The sequence below is a fragment of the Hyperolius riggenbachi genome, chromosome 7, assembly GCF_040937935.1.
Source record: "Hyperolius riggenbachi isolate aHypRig1 chromosome 7, aHypRig1.pri, whole genome shotgun sequence".
In the NCBI taxonomy this organism is placed as follows: domain Eukaryota; kingdom Metazoa; phylum Chordata; class Amphibia; order Anura; family Hyperoliidae; genus Hyperolius; species Hyperolius riggenbachi.
Window position 1 is genome coordinate 20804898 of NC_090652.1, and position 19861 is coordinate 20824758.

Sequence of the window (19861 nt, forward strand, 5' to 3'; positions counted from 1 at the left end):
TGCTACTGCTGTAATTGTATCTGTAACTACTGTTCTGTTTTGTTTATTGCAACTGTTGTCTGTCTGTCTGCAAATCTGCTGTAACTTTTTGTTTCTTTGTCGTTTTGCTCTGCTGTCGCCAAAACCAATTCTGAGCACATCCTAGTCATGCTTGGTGAAATAATGCTGATTTTGATTCTGATATCACAGCCATTTTTCTTATCTTTTTTTTTTTTTCTTTTTGCGCCTCACTGGGATTGTTTAGTTAATGTTCTCTGCAATCGATTTTTTACTGTTAGAAACAGGATTTCATGCTATTTCATAAATTGCAGAAGAATTAGGATTGCTTGCGGCATGCGAAAGACAAATGCACAAAACCAGTTTTTCTACCTTTCTGATACCTTTCTGCTACTAGTGCTCTAAACCCACAGTTGAACTCGGGTCCCCTACCTTTCGTGTCCCCACCTCTCCCTCTAGATTGTAAGCCTTTGGGCAGAGTCCTCCTCCTTTTGTGTCCTACCTGATCATGCACCTCCATTACTGTGCACACATCCTATCGATCTGAGTGAACCTAACTTGCCTAATCTCCATGCTCCATCCAGTGACTGACTAAGCATTACCTTGCACTCATACTATGCTGTGTGATCTGGTCTTTCTTGTTTTTCTGTATTCTCTTATTGCTGTATGTCACCCCTAAATATTGTCTGTAACCTTAAAGCGGATCCGAGATGAAAACCTAACTATAACAAGTAACTTGTCTATATATCTTATCCAGGGGCGTTTCTAGGGTCCTTAGAGATCAGTGGCACCTGTGGGCACCAGGCGGGGAGGTACATGCGGGCGTGGCCATGTGGTGAGTGGGCGTGGCCATGGGTGGGGCCAAATGTACATGAACTTAGCAGCGGTGTAAGCTACGGATAACGGGCCTGCCCATCAAAATATTGGACGGAGCCCCCTGTCCTTTATTTCGATCATTTACAATCAGTATAGGCATAGATCAAAGATGTATACGCACATACAATTTTGATTGGTCAATCACTGACCCCCAATTTCCCACCCCCGTGCAGTAAGTGGGCCAACAGACAATGAATTTTATGAACAGAGCTAAAATTGGCTAATCAAAATTGTATGTGTGTACCAGGCTTTACAGCTAATACTGTACATACTGAAAGTAGCAGGGATCAGCATACAATACAGCTGGTTTACAATCAATAAAGGCACAGAGTAACACCTTGCACTGTACACACTGGAGGTAAATCAGCACACAGTGCAGGCACTAGAGAACAGCGTATACTGTACATACTGTAGGCAGCAGAATTCAGCACACTGCAGCTAGCGTGCCAAAAATATGACGATCACGTTGTGCGGCGTGCTTATCGCTCCGCACCAAAAAATGGGTGGGCCATGGACCAGAATATAGGTGTGGTAACGGGTGGAGACAAATTTACATGAACCTAGCAATGGTGGGACATCAGATTAGGACAGTGGTGGCGAACCTTTTGGAGGCCGAGGGCCCAAACTGCAACCCAAAAGTCACTTATCTATCGCAAAGTGGCAACAGCAATTTAAACTAAATACTGTACAAACGTTTTAACTCATACATGAACATTATGGAAATTCCAAGTTGAAAATAAACTGTGAAGATAAACAATTTCATCCATCCTACTCCTGAAAAATGTATTCAATTTTTTAGAACCTCCCAGTTTTATTTTCTGTTTTAAAACGCTAAAAAAGTAGGTTTAATGCTATTGTCTCATATGATAAGGATTCAGCTTTTCCCATAGTCTCGCAGTAAGCAATCATGTGACCCCCAACAAGACATATTCAGCAATCATGAGGCCCCCAACAAATCAGGAGGCCCCCAACAAGACAAATTCAGCAATCATGAGGCCTCCAACAAATCATGAGGCCCCCAACAAGACATATTCAGCAATCATGAGGCCCCCAACAAATCAGGAGGCCCCCAACAAGACAAATTCAGCAATCATGAGGCCTCCAACAAATCATGAGGCCCCCAACAAGACAAATTCAGCAATCATGAGGCCCCCAACAAGACAAATTCCGCATTGATGAGGCCCCCAACAAATCATGAGGCCCCCAACAAGACAAATTCAGCAATCATGAGGCCCCCAACAAATCATAAGGCTCCCAACAAGACACATTCAGCAGTCATGAGGCACATAAATAGACAGCATTTCACATAAATAGGCAGAATGCCCCCTTAATATGGTAGCCCCCCCAAGTTAGGTAGTGAGTGACAGGGACCCCCAGGTTAGCTAGTGAGTGACAGGCGCCTCCAGTTAGGTAGTGAGTGACAGGGACCCCGATAGTGAGTGACAGGGAGCACCTTTAGGTAGTGAGTGAGTGCCAGGGAGCCCCTTTAGGGAGTGAGTGAGTGACAGGAAGGCCCTTTAGGGAGTGAGTGAGTGACAGGGAGGCCCTTTAGGGAGTGAGTGAGTGACAGGAAGCCCCTTTAGGCAGTGTGTGAGTGACAGGGAGCCCCTTTAGGCAGTGAGTGAGTGACAGGGAGCCCCTTTAGGGAGTGAGTGAGTGACAGGAAGGCCCTTTAGGGAGTGAGTGAGTGACAGGGAGGCCCTTTAGGGAGTGAGTGAGTGACAGGAAGCCCCTTTAGGCAGTGAGTGAGTGACAGGGAGCCCCTTTAGGCAGTGAGTGAGTGACAGGGAGCCCCTTTAGGGAGTGAGTGAGTGAGTGACAGGAAGGCCCTTTAGGGAGTGAGTGAGTGACAGGGAGGCCCTTTAGGGAGTGAGTGCCAGGGAGCCCCTTTAGGAAGTGAGTGAGTGCCAGGGAGCCCCTTTAGGAAGTGAGTGCGTGCCAGGGAGCCCCTTTAGGGAGTGAGTGCGTGCCAGGGAGCCCCTTTAGGGAGTGAGTGCGTGCCAGGGAGCCCCTTTAGGGAGTGAGTGCGTGCCAGGGAGCCCCTTTAGGGAGTGAGTGACAGGGAGCCCCTTTAGGGAGTGGGTGCGTGCCAGAGAGCCCCTTTAGGGAGTGGGTGCGTGCCAGGGAGCCCCTTTAGGGAGTGGGTGCGTGCCAGGGAGCCCCTTTAGGGAGTGGGTGCGTGCCAGGGAGCCCCTTTAGGGAGTGAGTGCGTGCCAGGGAGCCCCTTTAGGCAGTGGGTGAGTGACAGGAAGCCCCTTTAGGCAGTGAGTGAGTGCCAGGGAGCCCCTTTAGGCAGTGAGTGAGTGACAGGAAGCCCCTTTAGGCAGTGAGTGAGTGACAGGGAGCCCCTTTAGGCAGTGAGTGAGTGACAGGGAGCCCCTTTAGGGAGTGAGTGAGTGACAGGAAGGCCCTTTAGGGAGTGAGTGAGTGACAGGAAGGCCCTTTAGGGAGTGAGTGAGTGACAGGGAGGCCCTTTAGGGAGTGAGTGAGTGCCAGGGAGCCCCTTTAGGAAGTGAGTGAGTGCCAGGGAGCCCCTTTAGGAAGTGAGTGCGTGCCAGGGAGCCCCTTTAGGGAGTGAGTGCGTGCCAGGGAGCCCCTTTAGGGAGTGAGTGCGTGCCAGGGAGCCCCTTTAGGGAGTGAGTGACAGGGAGCCCCTTTAGGGAGTGGGTGCGTGCCAGAGAGCCCCTTTAGGGAGTGGGTGCGTGCCAGGGAGCCCATTAAGGGAGTGGGTGCGTGCCAGGGAGCCCCTTTAGGGAGTGAGTGAGTGACAGGGAGCCCCTTTAGGGAGTGAGTGCGTGCCAGGGAGCCCCTTTAGGGAGTGAGTGCCAGGGAGCCCCTTTAGGGAGTGAGTGCCAGGGGAGCCCCTTTAGGGAGTGAGTGAGTGACAGGGAGCCCCTTTAGGTAGTGAGTGAGTGACAGGGAGCCCCTTTAGGGAGTGAGTGAGTGACAGGGGGCCCCTTTAGGGAGTGAGTGAGTGACAGGGAGCCCCTTTAGGCAGTGAGTGAGTGACAGGGAGCCCCTTTAGGCAGTGAGTGAGTGACAGGGAGCCCCTTTAGGGAGTGAGTGCGTGCCAGGGAGCCCCTTTAGGGAGTGAGTGCGTGCCAGGGAGCCCCTTTGGTGAGTGAGTGTGTGCCAGGGAGCCCCTTTGGTGAGTGAGTGAGTGAGTGAGTGAGTGAGTGACAGGGAGGCCCCCCCCTCTAGCCGCCGCCGCCGCTCCCCCCCTACCTCTCAGCAGACCTCAGGATCAGCGGCGACCCGACCAGATGTCACTTCCGCATATCAGTGCGGGCGCTGGGTCCTAGCGCCCGCACGATTGGTCGCCGGCTCGCCGCCTGATCCTGAGGTCTGAGACTGTCAGTGACGCGGCGGCTGGAGGGAGCCGCTGAGTCTTGACAGAGGGGGTGGCCGGGCGGAGATCCGTGGCACCCCAGGAAAGATTGGGGGCACGTGCCCCCCTAAAACAGGGCTAGCGACGCCCCTGATCTTATCTAAAGTTTAGATAGTTTACACAGCAAATTTATCTACAAACAGCTTTAATAGAATATGATTGTGTCTTCCTGTGACACAATGACAGCAGCCATGTTGTTTGTAAACATTACACAGAGGCAGGCTTATCTGTATCTTGAGCACTCAGCCTGTGAAAAAAAACCTAATCCCCCTCCTCCTCCCCTCTGCCTCTGAAATCAATGGCTATTAACACCTCCCCCTCCTCCTGCCCAGAATGAGCTCCCATGAGCCCTTGCTACTGCCAAGGCTCTCTGAAAACCTGTGGGCGTGGTTTATTTCGTTTATAGAGAATTAGAGTGTTAAAACAAAAACAAAAAAGTATTTGGCTTGAGGAATGCCCTATAAGCAATAGGAAAGGAACACAATTATGCAATGAGTAAAAGTTCACCTCGGATCCACTTTAACTAATATACAACATTGCGTTATATGTTGGTGCTTTATAAAAACAATAAATAGTAATAATAATACCTTTGCTTGGGGATGCTTAGTATTTACTCTATGGAGTTTATCCACCACTTTTTTCTATATCACGCTAGGCATTTGCACTTCTAAAAATCTATTTCAATTATGTATAGTTTTGTCATTATTTGTTATATACCTACCCAACCATAGTTTTCTAGCATGCCAGACCCACAATTTAGTTCATATATTTAGAAAGCAAATTAAATTAAATTGATTTAACCTCTTGAGGGCCACAGGCTTACACCTCCCTAGTGACCAAGCCATTTTTTTTTACAATTCAGCACCCTCCAGCTTTATTGCTCGGCCATACAACTTAGCACCCAAATGAATTTTACCTCCATTTCTTGCCACTAATAGGGCTTTCTTTTGGTGGTCTCTGATTGCTTCTGCAATCTTTATTATTTTTTGTATTAAGAAAAGATGATTTTTTTTTCAATAAAAAAATCTGTATTTCATTGCCTCCCCCCTCCCATTTTAGCCCCAGACTGCGATATATACACTACATTACCATACATAAGCATCAGCCTATGTGTGGGATTAGATTGTGAGCCATTGCTAGGGACAGATAAGTGGCAAGGCTGTCCCCTGTACAGCCCTGCTCTAGATTGCAGTGCTGTACACATGTTTATTTGCTTTTTTTATTTTTATTTTAGCCTGCCAGCTCGGATCACGGCTGGCAGGCTGATCGCAGCGGCCCACTCTGTGTACTGCAGGGAACGCACGCACGTGCGAGCACACCCTTGAGCAGTCAAGTGGTCCTGTGCTTGGCACACTCAAGCTGGAAGGAGGAAGCGCGGTGGTGAGTCATGGGACGCGTCCCATAGGTGGAGTGATAAGCATAGGAGCCGACAGACTTCTGGGTAAGTAACCCCTCCTCTCCCATTCTCACACCTGCCTTAATCAACCTTCATTACAATTTTGAATTCAAGCGGATTTCTACTCGAAAGCCCATCTCTGGTGATAAGTAGTAATAAAGTTATAGGCGAATGGATAATAGGAGCGCTGACAGGTGAAAATTGCTCCGTTTTTTTAAGGGGAAAACCCCTTGGAGGTGAAGTGGTTAAATGTTTCAGTTTTTGTTGTTAATGGTCCTTTACAAACACTCAAACAATTGTTTGACTTGTGATTTTATATGCTTTACATCAAACTTTTCGTTTTCATTGAATAGTTAGATGAATGGTTTGAAAGATCTAACAGATGGCCGCCATTCGCTCAGTGCCCAGGACACTGTTCCTCCAACCATCTTCCAACAAAATTCATGTTTTGGAACATATTTTTGAAGTGAAATATTTATTTTTATGGATCACATTCTTTATTTTTAAATACAGCATTAAAATAAAAAGTTATTTTGACAAAAAAATACAAAATATCAAGTTACACTTCCAATAAAACATAGTAGAAACACATGTACTACAAAAAGTGATTTTGGTGTAAAGATGTCTACTGACTGATACATAACATAACAGGCTTACAGTTAAAGTGTAACTTGATACATATGTACAGTTATCTGCATATCCCCAAACTAGATCTCCCATTTGTGATGACTGAATACAGAGATCTGGCCAGCCACTGCAGCCTACTGCCACTTAAATCCACACTAGCAGTTTAAAACTATAGTGATGTCACTTCCTGTCTGAAGAAGCTGTATGGCAAAAGGGGTGGGGCACATAATGGCAAGGTGATGGCAGTGTATGGGTGTGTTGTTGGATGCCCCTCCCTGATTTGACAAATCCCCCCCACCCCCTTCCCCCCAGCTCCTTAGCTTTTTTTGGGTAGGCAGGAGATTACATCGCTATTATTTTTAACTGTTGGGGAAGGTGGGAAGGAGACATTAGACCTTAGTGGCAAGAGCTCTGTTTACAGACATCTTTGGTAGGTAGTTTTGGATGTCTTTCTTTCCATATGAGATCCCTGGTTCTTTGCACTGCAGAGCACTGCTGTTGCCATTGCACCGGAAGAGATGCGGCCCACAGCATTGTGGGATTTACAGTTCTATGCAGCGAAAGCATGTTCATTCAGCGCCAGCCATGTAGCGCATAAGTTGGGTGGTGCTAAAGCACTACTGCTATAGTCTGCTGCCCACGCACCGGTAATTCAGGGTTCCGGGGATTGGCGGAACCTAAATGACTTTTTCCTCCGAGTTGCTACGACTCAGAGGGGGAATATTTTTTTACAACACCTAGAATTTCAGCGGCAGCAGGGTGAGCTGCCATGCGTACACCTATGCAGGGCCAAAACAGAAATGATTGAGAAGAGAAGTGTGCAACCCAGAGAGGGCAGAAGTGAGGGCTTTGCTTGTCCTTCACATAGATGGAGGCTGAGAGAGAGCACCAAAGCAAATAACTTACTCTGCCTGGGTGAAGCTATAAAAAGACCAGTAAGGTTAGAAGTTCACAGGAGAGGGACTGAGGAACATTTGTGTATTTTTATTTTTTTAACGGATACCCGAAGTGACATGTGACATTATGAGATAGACATGTGTATGTACAGTGCCTAGCACACTAATAACTATGCTGTGTTCCTTTTTTTCTTTCTCTGCCTGAAAGAGTTAAATATCAGGTATGTAAGTGGCTGACTCAGTCCTGACTCAGACAGGAAGTGACTACAGTGTGACCCTCACTGATAAGAAATTCCAACTATAAAACACTTTCCTAGCAGAAAATGGCTTCAAGGAAGAGGTAAAAAGGGGAATTTCTTATCAGTGAGGGTCACACTGTAGTTTCTTCCTGTCTGAGTCAGGACTGAGTCAGCCACTTACATACCTGATATTTAACTCTTTCAGGCATTGAAAGGAAGAGAAATAAAAAAGGAACACAGCCTAGTTATTTGTGTGCTAGGCACTGTGCATACATATGTCTATCTCATCATGTCACATGTCACTTCAGTTATCCTTTAAGCAAAAACAGACAAAATTCTTAGTTCTAAGAATTGGCAATAAACTCAAACTGCACTTCTTTTGAAACCATGGCAACAGTGCGGTGTTTGGAGTGCAAAGAATCCAGGGAACACCACTTTGCATCACAAATAATCAGCGGCACCTTATTTGTTCCTTTTCACCCGCCTGCATTGATCTGCTGTTTGGCGGCAGACTTCGACACGCCATCAAAAAAGGGGGCCAAATATACATGGGTTACCAGCTGCCTTAGTATACAGAAAGATAGTACTTTATTAATACAAAAGTTAGACACAATAATATCAGTACAATCAATGTTAATGGGACATTACAACATTAATTCACACATTAAAAATGACACATGAAAGCGGATAATTTAGCCATAAAAGACAGTTGTCTCATAATTATGGAGCATTAACCTGTGTTGAGAGATCGCACTATACCTTACATCAACACACATCCGCATAGTCACACCGGTGTCATAGTAAATGTTATAACACAATGGGGGCCCCTGTAAGAGGGGTGGGTTCTTTGCTGGGTAGCAAGGGCGGAGTCTTTTCCCCCTTCCAGCTATAAAGATCCTACCTCTCTACAGGTCCAATATAACTATGACTAAGGGTGAATTCTGAGCCCGACACGCGTCAGTTGTTCCTGTGTTTTTTTCATGTCGTTGTATGTGGTTTTCCACTAAAGTACACCAGCTTATATCTATTCCACTGAATGTTGCGACTCCTCCTTCTCCTGGGGGCCCCTTTAAGAAGTCCTGCATTGATTTGAATGATATCAAAGGGAACTCCAAATGGATGGTTCCAATCCGTTCCGATCAATTAGCAAGCAGAAGGAATGTTCCATATAAAGGCATAGGACTTTTGCAATCCAATAAGGAAATAATTCAGATGGATCTCACCACAATGCATATTCCGCGCGCCTCCCCTCCTCTCCTATGACAGTGTCGCCAGCTGCACCTGACAGAAGTATGTGGCTCCGCCCACCAGACTTCGACACTCCAACCTGCCAGACTCTTTCAGAAATACTGTGGAATGATTGTGATTTGAGATGAATGCCCCTGTGCATCGTTGTTTAATGCTGTAATGTCTCTCAAAGGATGTATAATATGCTCTTTATAAATACAATTCATTAATAATAATACATGAGAACAAAGTTAGCACATTGAAGTGATGTTTGCAGTTAATATCTACAATATCTATAGAGCTGAACTGCATGTACTGCGTTTTGTTTTGTTTTTCACAGCAAAAACTAAAGTACAAAAACTAAAAACTGGTATATGTCCAAAAACTGAAGGAACTATTTCCCCACAAGTTCAAGGAACCAATCAGGACTCAGCTACTGAAATAGAGCAGAAATGCAGACATCTAACCAACAAACGTTGACTAACTAGTTTATTGCAAGCTTTTGAAATGTTAAGTTTCTTCTTCTAGCATTACACAGAACTGGATCAGAACCGTACAATCCAGGTGGCGTAACAATAGACCCTGCAAGGGATGCAGCTGCAGGGGGGCCCAAAAGTCACAGGGGGCCCATCCTGATAGACTGACAACCATGGGCAAGGAGAGAAGAAACTTTCTGTTCTTTGCACAATTGTTCTGATGACTGCATTTGCTCATTTTACTGGTGAGTGTCTTGATAAATAGTTTAGTTTTTGATATATACTCCATAAATGTATCATAAACAAAATTAACAATATTCTAGAAGGACTGTTATGCTGAATAATAAAAGGTATATCTGGAATACATACATTGCTATATAAGGGTACACATAGTTGTAAGAATAGTAAATATTGTACCAAACAGCATTTAGAAAGCGAACACATTGTATCCAGCGCAGGAGATTTGGCGCCACCATAGACCGTAATAGGAATTACAGCTATAGCGGCGCACAATGAGCTGAAGTTAATTTTAAGAAACTATAATTCGGCCGCCAGCAAAAGCTGGAAGTCAAATTACATCGTTCCCCACCATCCACTTGGACCTGGAGGGGGAATAGTAATAACGCCGCCAGGACTTGTGCAGCAGCAGGATAAGCCATATACCGGCTGTATCCTGCGCCCAAGTCTCCCGGTGGCGAATTCATACGTACGCCTTAGAAAGATTTATTTTGTGGCATTTATAGTACCCTGGGTATCCTTCACAGACCATAACTTCACATTACTGGGAAAATACTGTACTTTTTGAGGAACTTTAAAACCTTTATAACGTACTACAGGATGATCCAAAGGTAAGACTCAACATTACTGGGAAAATGTTACATAAGGAGGTTCACACCCTCCATATCTTACTACAGGAACACCCTCCATATCTTACTACAGGATGATCCAAAGGTAAGACTCGACGTTACTGGGAAAACGCTACACGAGAAGCTTCACAACCTCCATATCTTACTAAAGGATGATCCAAAGGTAAGACTCGACATTACTAGGAAAATGCTACGTGAGAAGCTTCATACCCTCCATATCTTACTACAGGATGATCCAAAGGTAAGACTTGACATTACTGGGAAAATGTTACATAAGGAGGTTCACACCCTCCATATCTTACTACAGGAACACCCTCCATATCTTACTACAGGATGATCCAAAGGTAAGACTCGACGTTACTGGGAAAACGCTACACGAGAAGCTTCACAACCTCCATATCTTACTAAAGGATGATCCAAAGGTAAGACTCGACATTACTAGGAAAATGCTACGTGTGAAGTTTCATACCCTCCATATCTTACTACAGGATGATCCAAAGGTAAGACTTGACATTACTGGGAAAATGCTACATGAGAAGCTTCATACCCTCCATATCTTACTACAGGATGATCCAAAGGTAAGACTCGACGTTACTGGGAAAATGCAATACGAAGAGCTTCACACCCTCCATATCTTACTACAGGATGATCCCGAGGGTAAGACTCCACAATACTGAGAAAATACTGTCCTTTATGTGGAGCTTTAGAACCTCCATATCTTACTATAGGATGATCCAAAGGTGAGACTCGACATTACTAGGAAAACACTATGGGCCTGACCCAATTTCTCCAAGTTTTCACCTAGGTGATATTTTCACATCTTACCAATAAAATACATTTTAAGCCACCAGCAAGTGAGAAAATATTCTGAATAATCGTAACATTACTTTTTCACCTACTGTTTGGTACTTTTTTAATTGCAGAGTGCTGAAAAGTTATTTTAAACAGAAGATGAAAAATAATCTTGTGGGAGAACATTTAGAAGAAAAAGAGAATTGGATCAGACCCTATATAAGGAGCTTCAGCCCTTCCATAACTTACTGTAGGTGCTCCAAAGGTAAGACTCCAAGATAAGAAGGTGGGCGGGAAAGAGAGAGATGAATATATGATATAGTATCAGGTTAAAAAATAATATAGTACATACTCTGTGTACTCGCCCGGCTCAGTTTGATAAGGTTTTGGGAAACCAATTTAAAAAAGGCACCTGAAGTGACATATAATATGATAAGATAAACATGTGTATGTAGAGTCCCAATCCTATACAGACCTAGCCTGTGTTGTCTTTCTTATTTCTCACTGTAAGGGTTAAGAATTCAGGACACTAAATTACAGTTTCTTTGCAGTCGAATACAATCAGAACTGTGTAACTCTCACTGATAATTAATAGGAGGTCCTGGGTGGCTGAGACAACATTTTTGAGTGCAGGAAACACATAAATGGTTCAATAGGCCAAAATTTGTCTGTATGGGAAAAGTTAAACTTTATTATCCACCTTAGGCAGTCAAAACTTTAAGGGCTTGAAATTTTTCAACCTTTCAACCCCTTAGCAGCCAAATAAAATAACCTAATAATAAAGTGCTAGATCAACAACATTTTAATTTTCAGCTACCCGGTAGATATTTATAAATTTTCATTTATCAAACAGTCAAAATGTGTATTTGATTTAGTCTCAATTTGATATACGAATTGAATCTAAAGGCCTATGGAACAAGAAAATTGTTAAAGGATACCTGAAGTGACATGTGACATGATGATATAGACATGTGTATGTACAGTGCCTAGCACACAATGCGGTGTTCCTTCTTTTCTTTCTCTGCCTGAAAGAGTTAAATATCAGGTATGTAAGGGACTGACTCAGTCCTGACTCAGACAGGAAGTGACTACAGTGTGACCCTCACTGATAAGAAATTCCAACTAGAAAACACTTACCTTGCAGAAAATGGCTTCTAAAACCAAGAAAGAGGTAAAAAGGGGAGTAAGGGTCACACTGTAGTCACTTCCTGTCAGGACTGAGTCAGCCACTTACATACCTGATATTTAACTATTTCAGGCAGAGAAAGAAAAAAAGGAACACAGGATAGTTATTTGTGTGCTAGGCACTGTACATACACATGCCTATCTCATCATGTCACATGTCCCCTCGGGTATCCTTTAAGTGTATGGCTAGCTTTGGCTGACTTTTCAGCCACTTATTCTGCTCCCTAAACTACCTCTGCCCTACATCTGAAGAAGGTGGTATTGGCAGTGCTTCTGGAGCACCCAAAAAATTACACATTTTACCAAGTCATAATAATAACAAAAAAACTATTTTGGGGGAATTAGAAAGTAGATGATCAAGGGCCTCCAAGTTCATGATCTCCGAGGCCCTTGGTCTGCCTTCTAATTCCCTGAAATCTTTATGTTATTATTATGACTTGGTAAAATGTGTATTTCTTAATCTACTGTTCACAGTTTAAATGTGTCTTATTAAACATACTTTTTCTAGGCTTCACTTTAGTCTAAGATATGGGAAGTGAGCCATTGCTTGAAATGCCCTCCCTTATTCACATCTCAACGTTTCCTTCGTGAAGTTTTTCCCTCTGCCACAAGAACTTCATATGTGTGCCACATCACATTACATTCATACATGCACTTCCTGCAAAACCTTACACACATGCCTGGAACATTCTGCATAGATTTTGGCTGGCATTGTAGAAGGCGTGTCTACTGGTTGGTGACAGACTTGAGAGAAGCTAATCTTAAGGCTGAGATCAGTAACAAGAATCCAAAGCATAATGGAGTGAGGTTGGGTAATTCTAAAACCCATTCCATACCATGGAAGAATCATAGTTTGAGGGTTGATGCCTTGATTTCATACACCATTTCAGGCATTGGAGGTGTGTGTTATCTACATGCTACTCGATAGTCTTCACCATCGCTTCTTAAGTGTTCTGCCCTCTCTTAAAACAGGAATAAATCTTCCGTCCATCTTTTTGCATCTATGTTTTACTAAATGACGTAACATCCAGGCTTTTTGTGCTATTTTCACGAGAATGATTACGAAGTATCCATCGAATCACCATCAGCTGAATCCACAAAGTGAGTCTGCGGAGCCTCAGAACAATCTATCATTTCGTGATCTGCAAAAACAAATTACACAAGATAACACAAATTACAAATTACACAAGATAAGAGAGTTGCAAACAGCATACATTCATATAAATAGTAAACAACAACAATATAACACCCCTCTCCGTCGGGGTCCCCCAGGGCTCTGTTCTGGGTGCCCTATCTGTTCTCAGTATTCAGTTCCTCAATTGGCAAACTCATCTTCTCCCTGGGCTTCAAATACCACGTTTATGCCAACCACACTCAGATTTACCTCCATACCCCTGATCTCTCCTCTACCACCATGGACAAGATCTCCTCTTGTCTTTCAACTCTTTCCTCCTGAATGTCAGCTAGGTTCCTGAATCTTAACCTAGACAAATCTGAGCTCCTGAGCTTTCCACCCCATGCTGTTGAACCCCTCCCAAACTTCCACCTCACAATCAACAACACAACCATTCTCCTTACCTCCCAGGCCCGTTGTCTGGGCGTCACCCTGGAGTCTGCCCTCTCTTTCATCCCCCACATCCAAAACCTCACCAGAGTCTGCAATTTCCACCTCAGTAATATCTACAAGATCTGCCCCTTCTTGACCCCGGACACTACCAAGCTGCTCATCCATGCTATCACCATCTCCTGCTTTGATTACTACAACTCCCTTCTGTCTGGCCTGCCCTTGAAACACATTGCCCCCCTTCAATCAGTTATGAACGCAGCTGCAAGACTCCTTTCGTCTCTCTATCCAAGTCAGGATTCTATGCCTGGCCTATAAATCTGTGCACAAAACCTGCCCTACCTACATCTGGAAGCTTGGTATACACCAGGTTGCCCCCCCCCCCCCCCCCCCCCAGTTCTCCAATGACCCTTAAGTTTTTACTGTTTCATTGTCTCTTCTCAGTGACACCTTCACTGAAATATACCAGAGCTCAAATCTATGAATTATTGACCCCTTTTAACTCTTTCCTGCTCTCAGAAGCCATTTACTGAAAGGAAAGTATTTTATGGCTGTAATTACTTATCAGTGATAGTTATGCTATAGTCTGACCCAGTCCGACCCAGTCCTGACCCAGGCACTTGCATAAGTGATGTTTAACTCTTTCAGGCAGAGAAAGAAAAAAATGGAACACGGCCTAGTTATTTGTGTGCTTGGCACTGTACATACATATGTCTATGTCATCATGTCACATGTCACCTCGGTTGTCCTGTAGTATTGCATGCACTTGGCCAGGAAGTATGCACTTCACACATTTGTCCAATAAGAATCTGCTCTATGAAGTGGTTCAATAACTGCCTGCATTACACATTGGTCCACCGAGTATCCGCTGCATCACACAGTGGTCACTAAATATCTGCAGCATACAGTTGTGACTTTTGTCTTGTGACTTTTGTCATACCATATAGCCAGGAATATGGTCATATAGTTCAAATTGTTAAGTGGTTTTTACCCATTTTACAGACAGATGAACATCTTGACAGTAAACTTCTTAAACAAGGGGTTACATTTCCCACCAGGAAGGCTCCCACTTTGGGTAGCCTCCTGTCTCCTAGCCTGTTTTCTACACGTGTATATCAGCCATTTTGGCTTTCTTCTATAGGATCCTATAGATGTGGTTTTCCAACTTGTAAGTATTGAGCTGTACATCGGCAGACATGACATATCACCTCACATGACATATCATCTCAGTTTTTAAACAGTACCTTAATTGTCCCACTAAGTTTTTTTGTCTAGTTAATTTCATGCTCTGTCTGCAGTATGTTGGACCCACCACTCGTAAACTTAGGCAACGTATAGGAGAACATTAGAGAGGAGCAGGTTGGTTTACTAAAGAGATCTCTAATGTGTCCAAGCACTTCTGCTATACTCATGCATGGACATGTCTGCATTTTCATTTCAAGGTATTGAGCGCGTCCTTAGGCCTACAAGGGTAGGAGACATGTACAAATGTCTTCTCACCCGTGAGGCCTATTAGATCTTTCAATTGGGGACACAACCTACCACTGGCCTTAATGCCAGATGGGGCCTAAATAAGGTTAAATAGTATGCCATTGGTACAATATCCTTTCTTTGTATTTTCAGTGCCTTTTTTTGTGTCATTGTGTCCCTTTGTTTTTCTTCTTTTCTCTTCTTGTATATAATACACTACAGTCTACCTATTTTGCTGCTATTCTTGTATGTACTGCTGCGTAATTTACTGATTTCTATTTTCATATGCGATTTCCATATGTTGATTTTATCTATAAGCCTGTTCTCTTTTTAGGTTCACTCCCTCTTTTGTGGGTGGAACCATGAGCTTTCTATCATGGGGTGTGGTTACTTACCATTTAAGGACCACACCTATGCTAGACAGCATAAGGACAATTCTTGTCCGAAAAACATGTCAGCATGATGGTGTTTAGAGTTTTTATGTTTTGACTTTTGCTGGATTTAATAAAGACCAAGATATTTCCATTTGACATTTTGCGGATCTACCTTCACTTTAGTCTCCACTAAGTATCTGCATCATGCTCTGGTCTACAAAATATCTGTCTCCTTCAATGGTTGAATAAGTATTGGTTTTTATGCAATGCTTGACAAGTATTTGCAGCATATTATGTCAAGTTTTGATTGCTTAAAACATGTTCAAAGATTATGATGTCAAAAAATGAGGTGTTTCCATTTTTTTGTCCAACCCTGTAGTCGTCCATTTAGTACTTGTATCATATAGTGGTTTACTAACTGTCTGCGTCATCCAGAGTTCCACTACTGTAAGTACCACAATTTAAGAAATGCTATAGGTAGCTCTATGGCCTCAAAACTACCAGTTCAGAACAAGCTAATTTTTCCAGCAACAAAAATAAACTAATACAGTATTTAAGTCAAATGTCCCAACAATCAATATGTAGGATAGATACAGTAGTTATGGAACTTAAGGGACCTTTGACAAAGAAATAAAAACATTTCTGGATCAACTAAAATCAGGGAAAAGTCCAGACCCGTATAGCTTTATTAATATGGGCTAAGCAGAATATATGGACAATCCCTCATCACAACCTCATCACAACCCTTACCATACTCTCCAGTCTTATCATCTACACCAGAATATATAGCATAATGCTGCACTGCCACTATAATGTACATACCTTGTGGAGAGGAATGAGGAGACTCCTCTGCTGGATTATTGAAGTGATGTGGGTGCTGCTCCATAATATATTGTTGTAACAAATGGAGAGTCTCTTGTGTTGGGTGCTGTTGATGATTCATGCAATTAGGGATATATTGGGGAGTGGGGTGGTGAAGCTGTGGTTCTGGAACTTCATAATGAGGTTGTATACCATGTGGATGCAGATGGGGAAACTCTGGTGCTGGGACACTGGAATTATGAAGTTGGACATCTTCCAGGTTAAATCCCACTTGTGGAGATGGATGGTGAAACTCTGGTGCTGGAACACTAGGACGATGTTGTTGGAGATCTTCCAGGTTAACCACCACTTGTGGAGATGGATGGTGAAACTCTGGTGCTGGAACACTAGGACGATGTTGTTGGAGATCTTCCAGGTTAACCACCACTTGTGGAGATGGATGGTGAAACTCTGGTGCTGGAACACTGGGATGATGTTGTTGGAGATCTTCCAGGTTAACCACCACTTGTGGAGATAAATGGTGAAACTCAGGTGCTGGAACATTGGTACAATGTTGTTGGAGATCTACCATGTTATTCACCTCTTGAGAAGGTAGATGGAAATGCTCTGGTGCTGTATCAGAAGGATGCTGATGACCCATCACATTATGTATATCTTGTGGACGATAATGGTGAGATTCTGGGGCCTGAATAACTGGCAAATCTTGGCAATTCATCGCATAATACTCATTCTGTACAGCTGGAGGATGCTGCTCTGATGCTGAAATAACAACACAACCACATATCAATGAAAGTTATCTGAAAAACTGTGGGCAAGTTACCTACAGTGTGCATAGGTGTGCATTATAAACACTATCGCCCATATGCAATTCACTTTTTTCTCCAAAGTTATCCCCTGGGAGATCATTTTTCACCTTTTGTTTAACCACTCCTGCCTTCAGTCATTTTCACTTTATGCTGTAATGATTGGCTCTGCTGTCTACACAGGCAGACAGCTGTTTGACCATTTTGTAAATCTGAGTGCGGCAGGTCCCTGGAAAAGAGACCTGTCTCCACTCTGCAAGCTGCAGAGTTGCTGTTCTGGGGAGCAATTTGCATCCACTTGTCATGCAAATTGCTTAGCTGCTTCCTCTGATGGCATGCAGTATAAAAAACATTTCTTCCCAGAATTCCTTGCTGGTCATGATGGTTTGTTCCTGCTGACTTACCTGGAGTCTCAGCCTTTGCTAATCGTTTGTTAAGATTATCTTAGAGTAACTCTTTGGGAGTGCACTAGGCATTCCTTCTAGCGTAGTCAGGTTGTATTATCTGTTTGCCTTCTACTGTCTATCTGTTGCGATTGTCTTGTCACCAGCGGCGGTCGACAGGAAATCGTTCTGTCTGTTGCGATCGTATTCCCCCTAGCGGTAGTGGCGGTGGTTCCTTCTGTATTCTGCCTTAGGGGTGCTAACCAGAGCAGCGGTTGCTACTGGTAGCCCCCTCTGTCTGTCTGGATCGCATTCGCCCTAGCGGTAGTGGCGGTGGTTCCTTCTGTACTCTGTCTGGGAGTGTAGGCCAGAGCTGCGGTTGCTGCTGGCTACTCCTTCTCTCTGTCTTGTCTGGTATGAACGCTTGCTGTAGGCTCGGTGTGGAAACTGTTTAGCAAGCGTTCGCGTTCTCTATTTTCGTGTTTGTGTTACATTGGTTAGTTAGGGTGGCACGCTTATCACTGGGTGCTGAACGCGCGGTGATTGTGTCTTTAACGCGTTCGCTGTTGCGAATGAGTGCGGAGTTCGAGTTTAGCTAGCGTTTGTTATTTTCTTTGATGTTCTGATCATTGTTATTTGCTATGTCTTTCTTGCTACACATGTGCTCTGTCTGATTCGGTCTTGTGTCACTATTGGCAATCGCCACTCCTGCGACTGCGTTCCCACTTTATTTCCGCTGTTGTGTGTTCACCATCGCTGGGTGGCGACTAGATTGGTGGACACACATACATTCTGTTTCTGTGCTCTCTCTTTTTAAGGGCTATCTTGCCCTGCATTGCTTCGACTCGTGCAATTCCTTTCTGGCAACTGTGGCAGGGCAGAGGCTGTGTTCCTCTGCACTCCACAGCTCCATCTGCCGGTGGGAATTTCCCTCTACAGGTGCATAACACATCTTGTGCGCTAACCACGGAAATAATTCAGCAATCGTTACATATGCATCCGAGCAATGTTCACCTCCCATTCATTAGCCTATAACTTTATCACTACTTATCACAATGAACTGATCTATATCTTGTTTTTTCCGCCACCAATTAGGCTTTCTTTGGGTGGTACATTTTGCTAAGAGCAACTTTACTGTAATTGCATTTTAACAGGAAGAATAAGAAAAAAAACTGAAAAAATTCATTATTTCTCAGTTTTCGGCCGTTATAGTTTCAAAATAATACATGCCTACATAATTAAAACTCACGTATTGTATTTGCCTAATAGTCCCGGGTATTACATCGTTTAAATTATGTCCCTATTGCAATGTATGGCAACAATATTTTATTTAGAAATACAAGTGCATTTTTTCCATTTTGCATCCATCACTATTTACATGCTTATAATTCAAAAAAATAGAAATATTTTATCTTTACATTGATATTTAAAAAGTTTAGACCCTTAGGTAAATATTTGTGGTTTTTTTTTTATTTTAATGTTTTTTGTTTTTTTTATTAAACATTTTATTCGGGTATTTTTGGGAGGGTGGGATGTAAATAGTAATTTTTTTTATGTAAATATGTGTGTATTTTTATTATTTTTTACATGTAGATGTAGTTTTACTTCTTGGCCACAAGATGGCAGCCATGAGTTTCTTTACATGACGTCACTCTAAGCGTAACATGTACGCTTAGAGGGATGTAGGGGGACGCAAGTGGCAGAAAAAGCGAGGCTTCCGAAAGAAGCGGTTGCTTTTTCTGCAGGGGAGAGGAATCAATCATCGGGCACCATGTCCCGATTGATTGATTCCTGGGCTAACGATCCATGGCCAGAAGTGCGCGTGCACGTGCGCAATCGGCCGCGGGAGCGCACATGGCCTTCTGGACGTAGCTTCTACGTCCAGGAGGCTTAAACGGTTAAAATAACTTTTTAGCACTCTGCAATTGAAAAAGGACCAACAAGTAGGTAAAAAGTACTGCCAAAATTATTCTGAGTATTTTCTTGCTTGCTGGTGAAGTGTTACCTAGGAGAAAAGCTGAACTGGATTAGGCCCGTATCTGTGCAGCAGCTGAAATATTCTGCCTTGACATGGCTCATTACCATCTTGTATGACGTATTTATTTTTTTCCTTATATCTGAATGGGACATACTGTACACAACAGTCTTCATAGTTATTTTAAAATTATGCCCGGCTATTGTTTCACATCACTAAAATATTTCTGTCTTATCTGTCTGGGTTAATGCTACAACCTTCTCACATTTGGCTTCTATTTCTTGAAGACCCTTTAAGATGATTTCTGTACAGTTTTTTGCACCTCTCTGCCTTCTGCCACAACAAAAATCTACCTTTCTCAACTATTTTTTTGTTATTTTACATGATATAAAGTCCATCTGTTGACAAGATAAGTGGTCTCTCTATTTGCCGGGGGGGGGGGGGGGGGATTCTATAGATGCTCCCGGAGAGGAAAACACGTGCGCTTATATTAACCTTGTATATC

The 19861-nt window shown here is 43.4% G+C and overlaps 1 protein-coding gene across 2 annotated transcripts in view; it reads right to left on the reverse strand.

Annotated features, from left to right (window-relative positions):
- Positions 1-12957: 12957 nt before the first annotated feature.
- Positions 12958-19861, reverse strand: part of LOC137524122 (uncharacterized) — an 88375-nt gene continuing 81471 nt past the window's right edge. Inside the window, exons 16-17 of one of the 2 annotated variants that reach the window (XM_068243657.1) lie at positions 16196-16954; positions 12958-13107 (exon numbers count right to left, since the gene is read on the reverse strand). In XM_068243657.1, coding sequence (XP_068099758.1) covers positions 13025-13107; positions 16196-16954 — 842 coding nt within the window. In that variant the 3' untranslated portion in view covers positions 12958-13024. Of the gene's footprint in view, positions 13108-16195; positions 16955-19861 lie in introns of those variants that run through there. The other variant, XR_011022635.1, reaches the window with a different exon arrangement.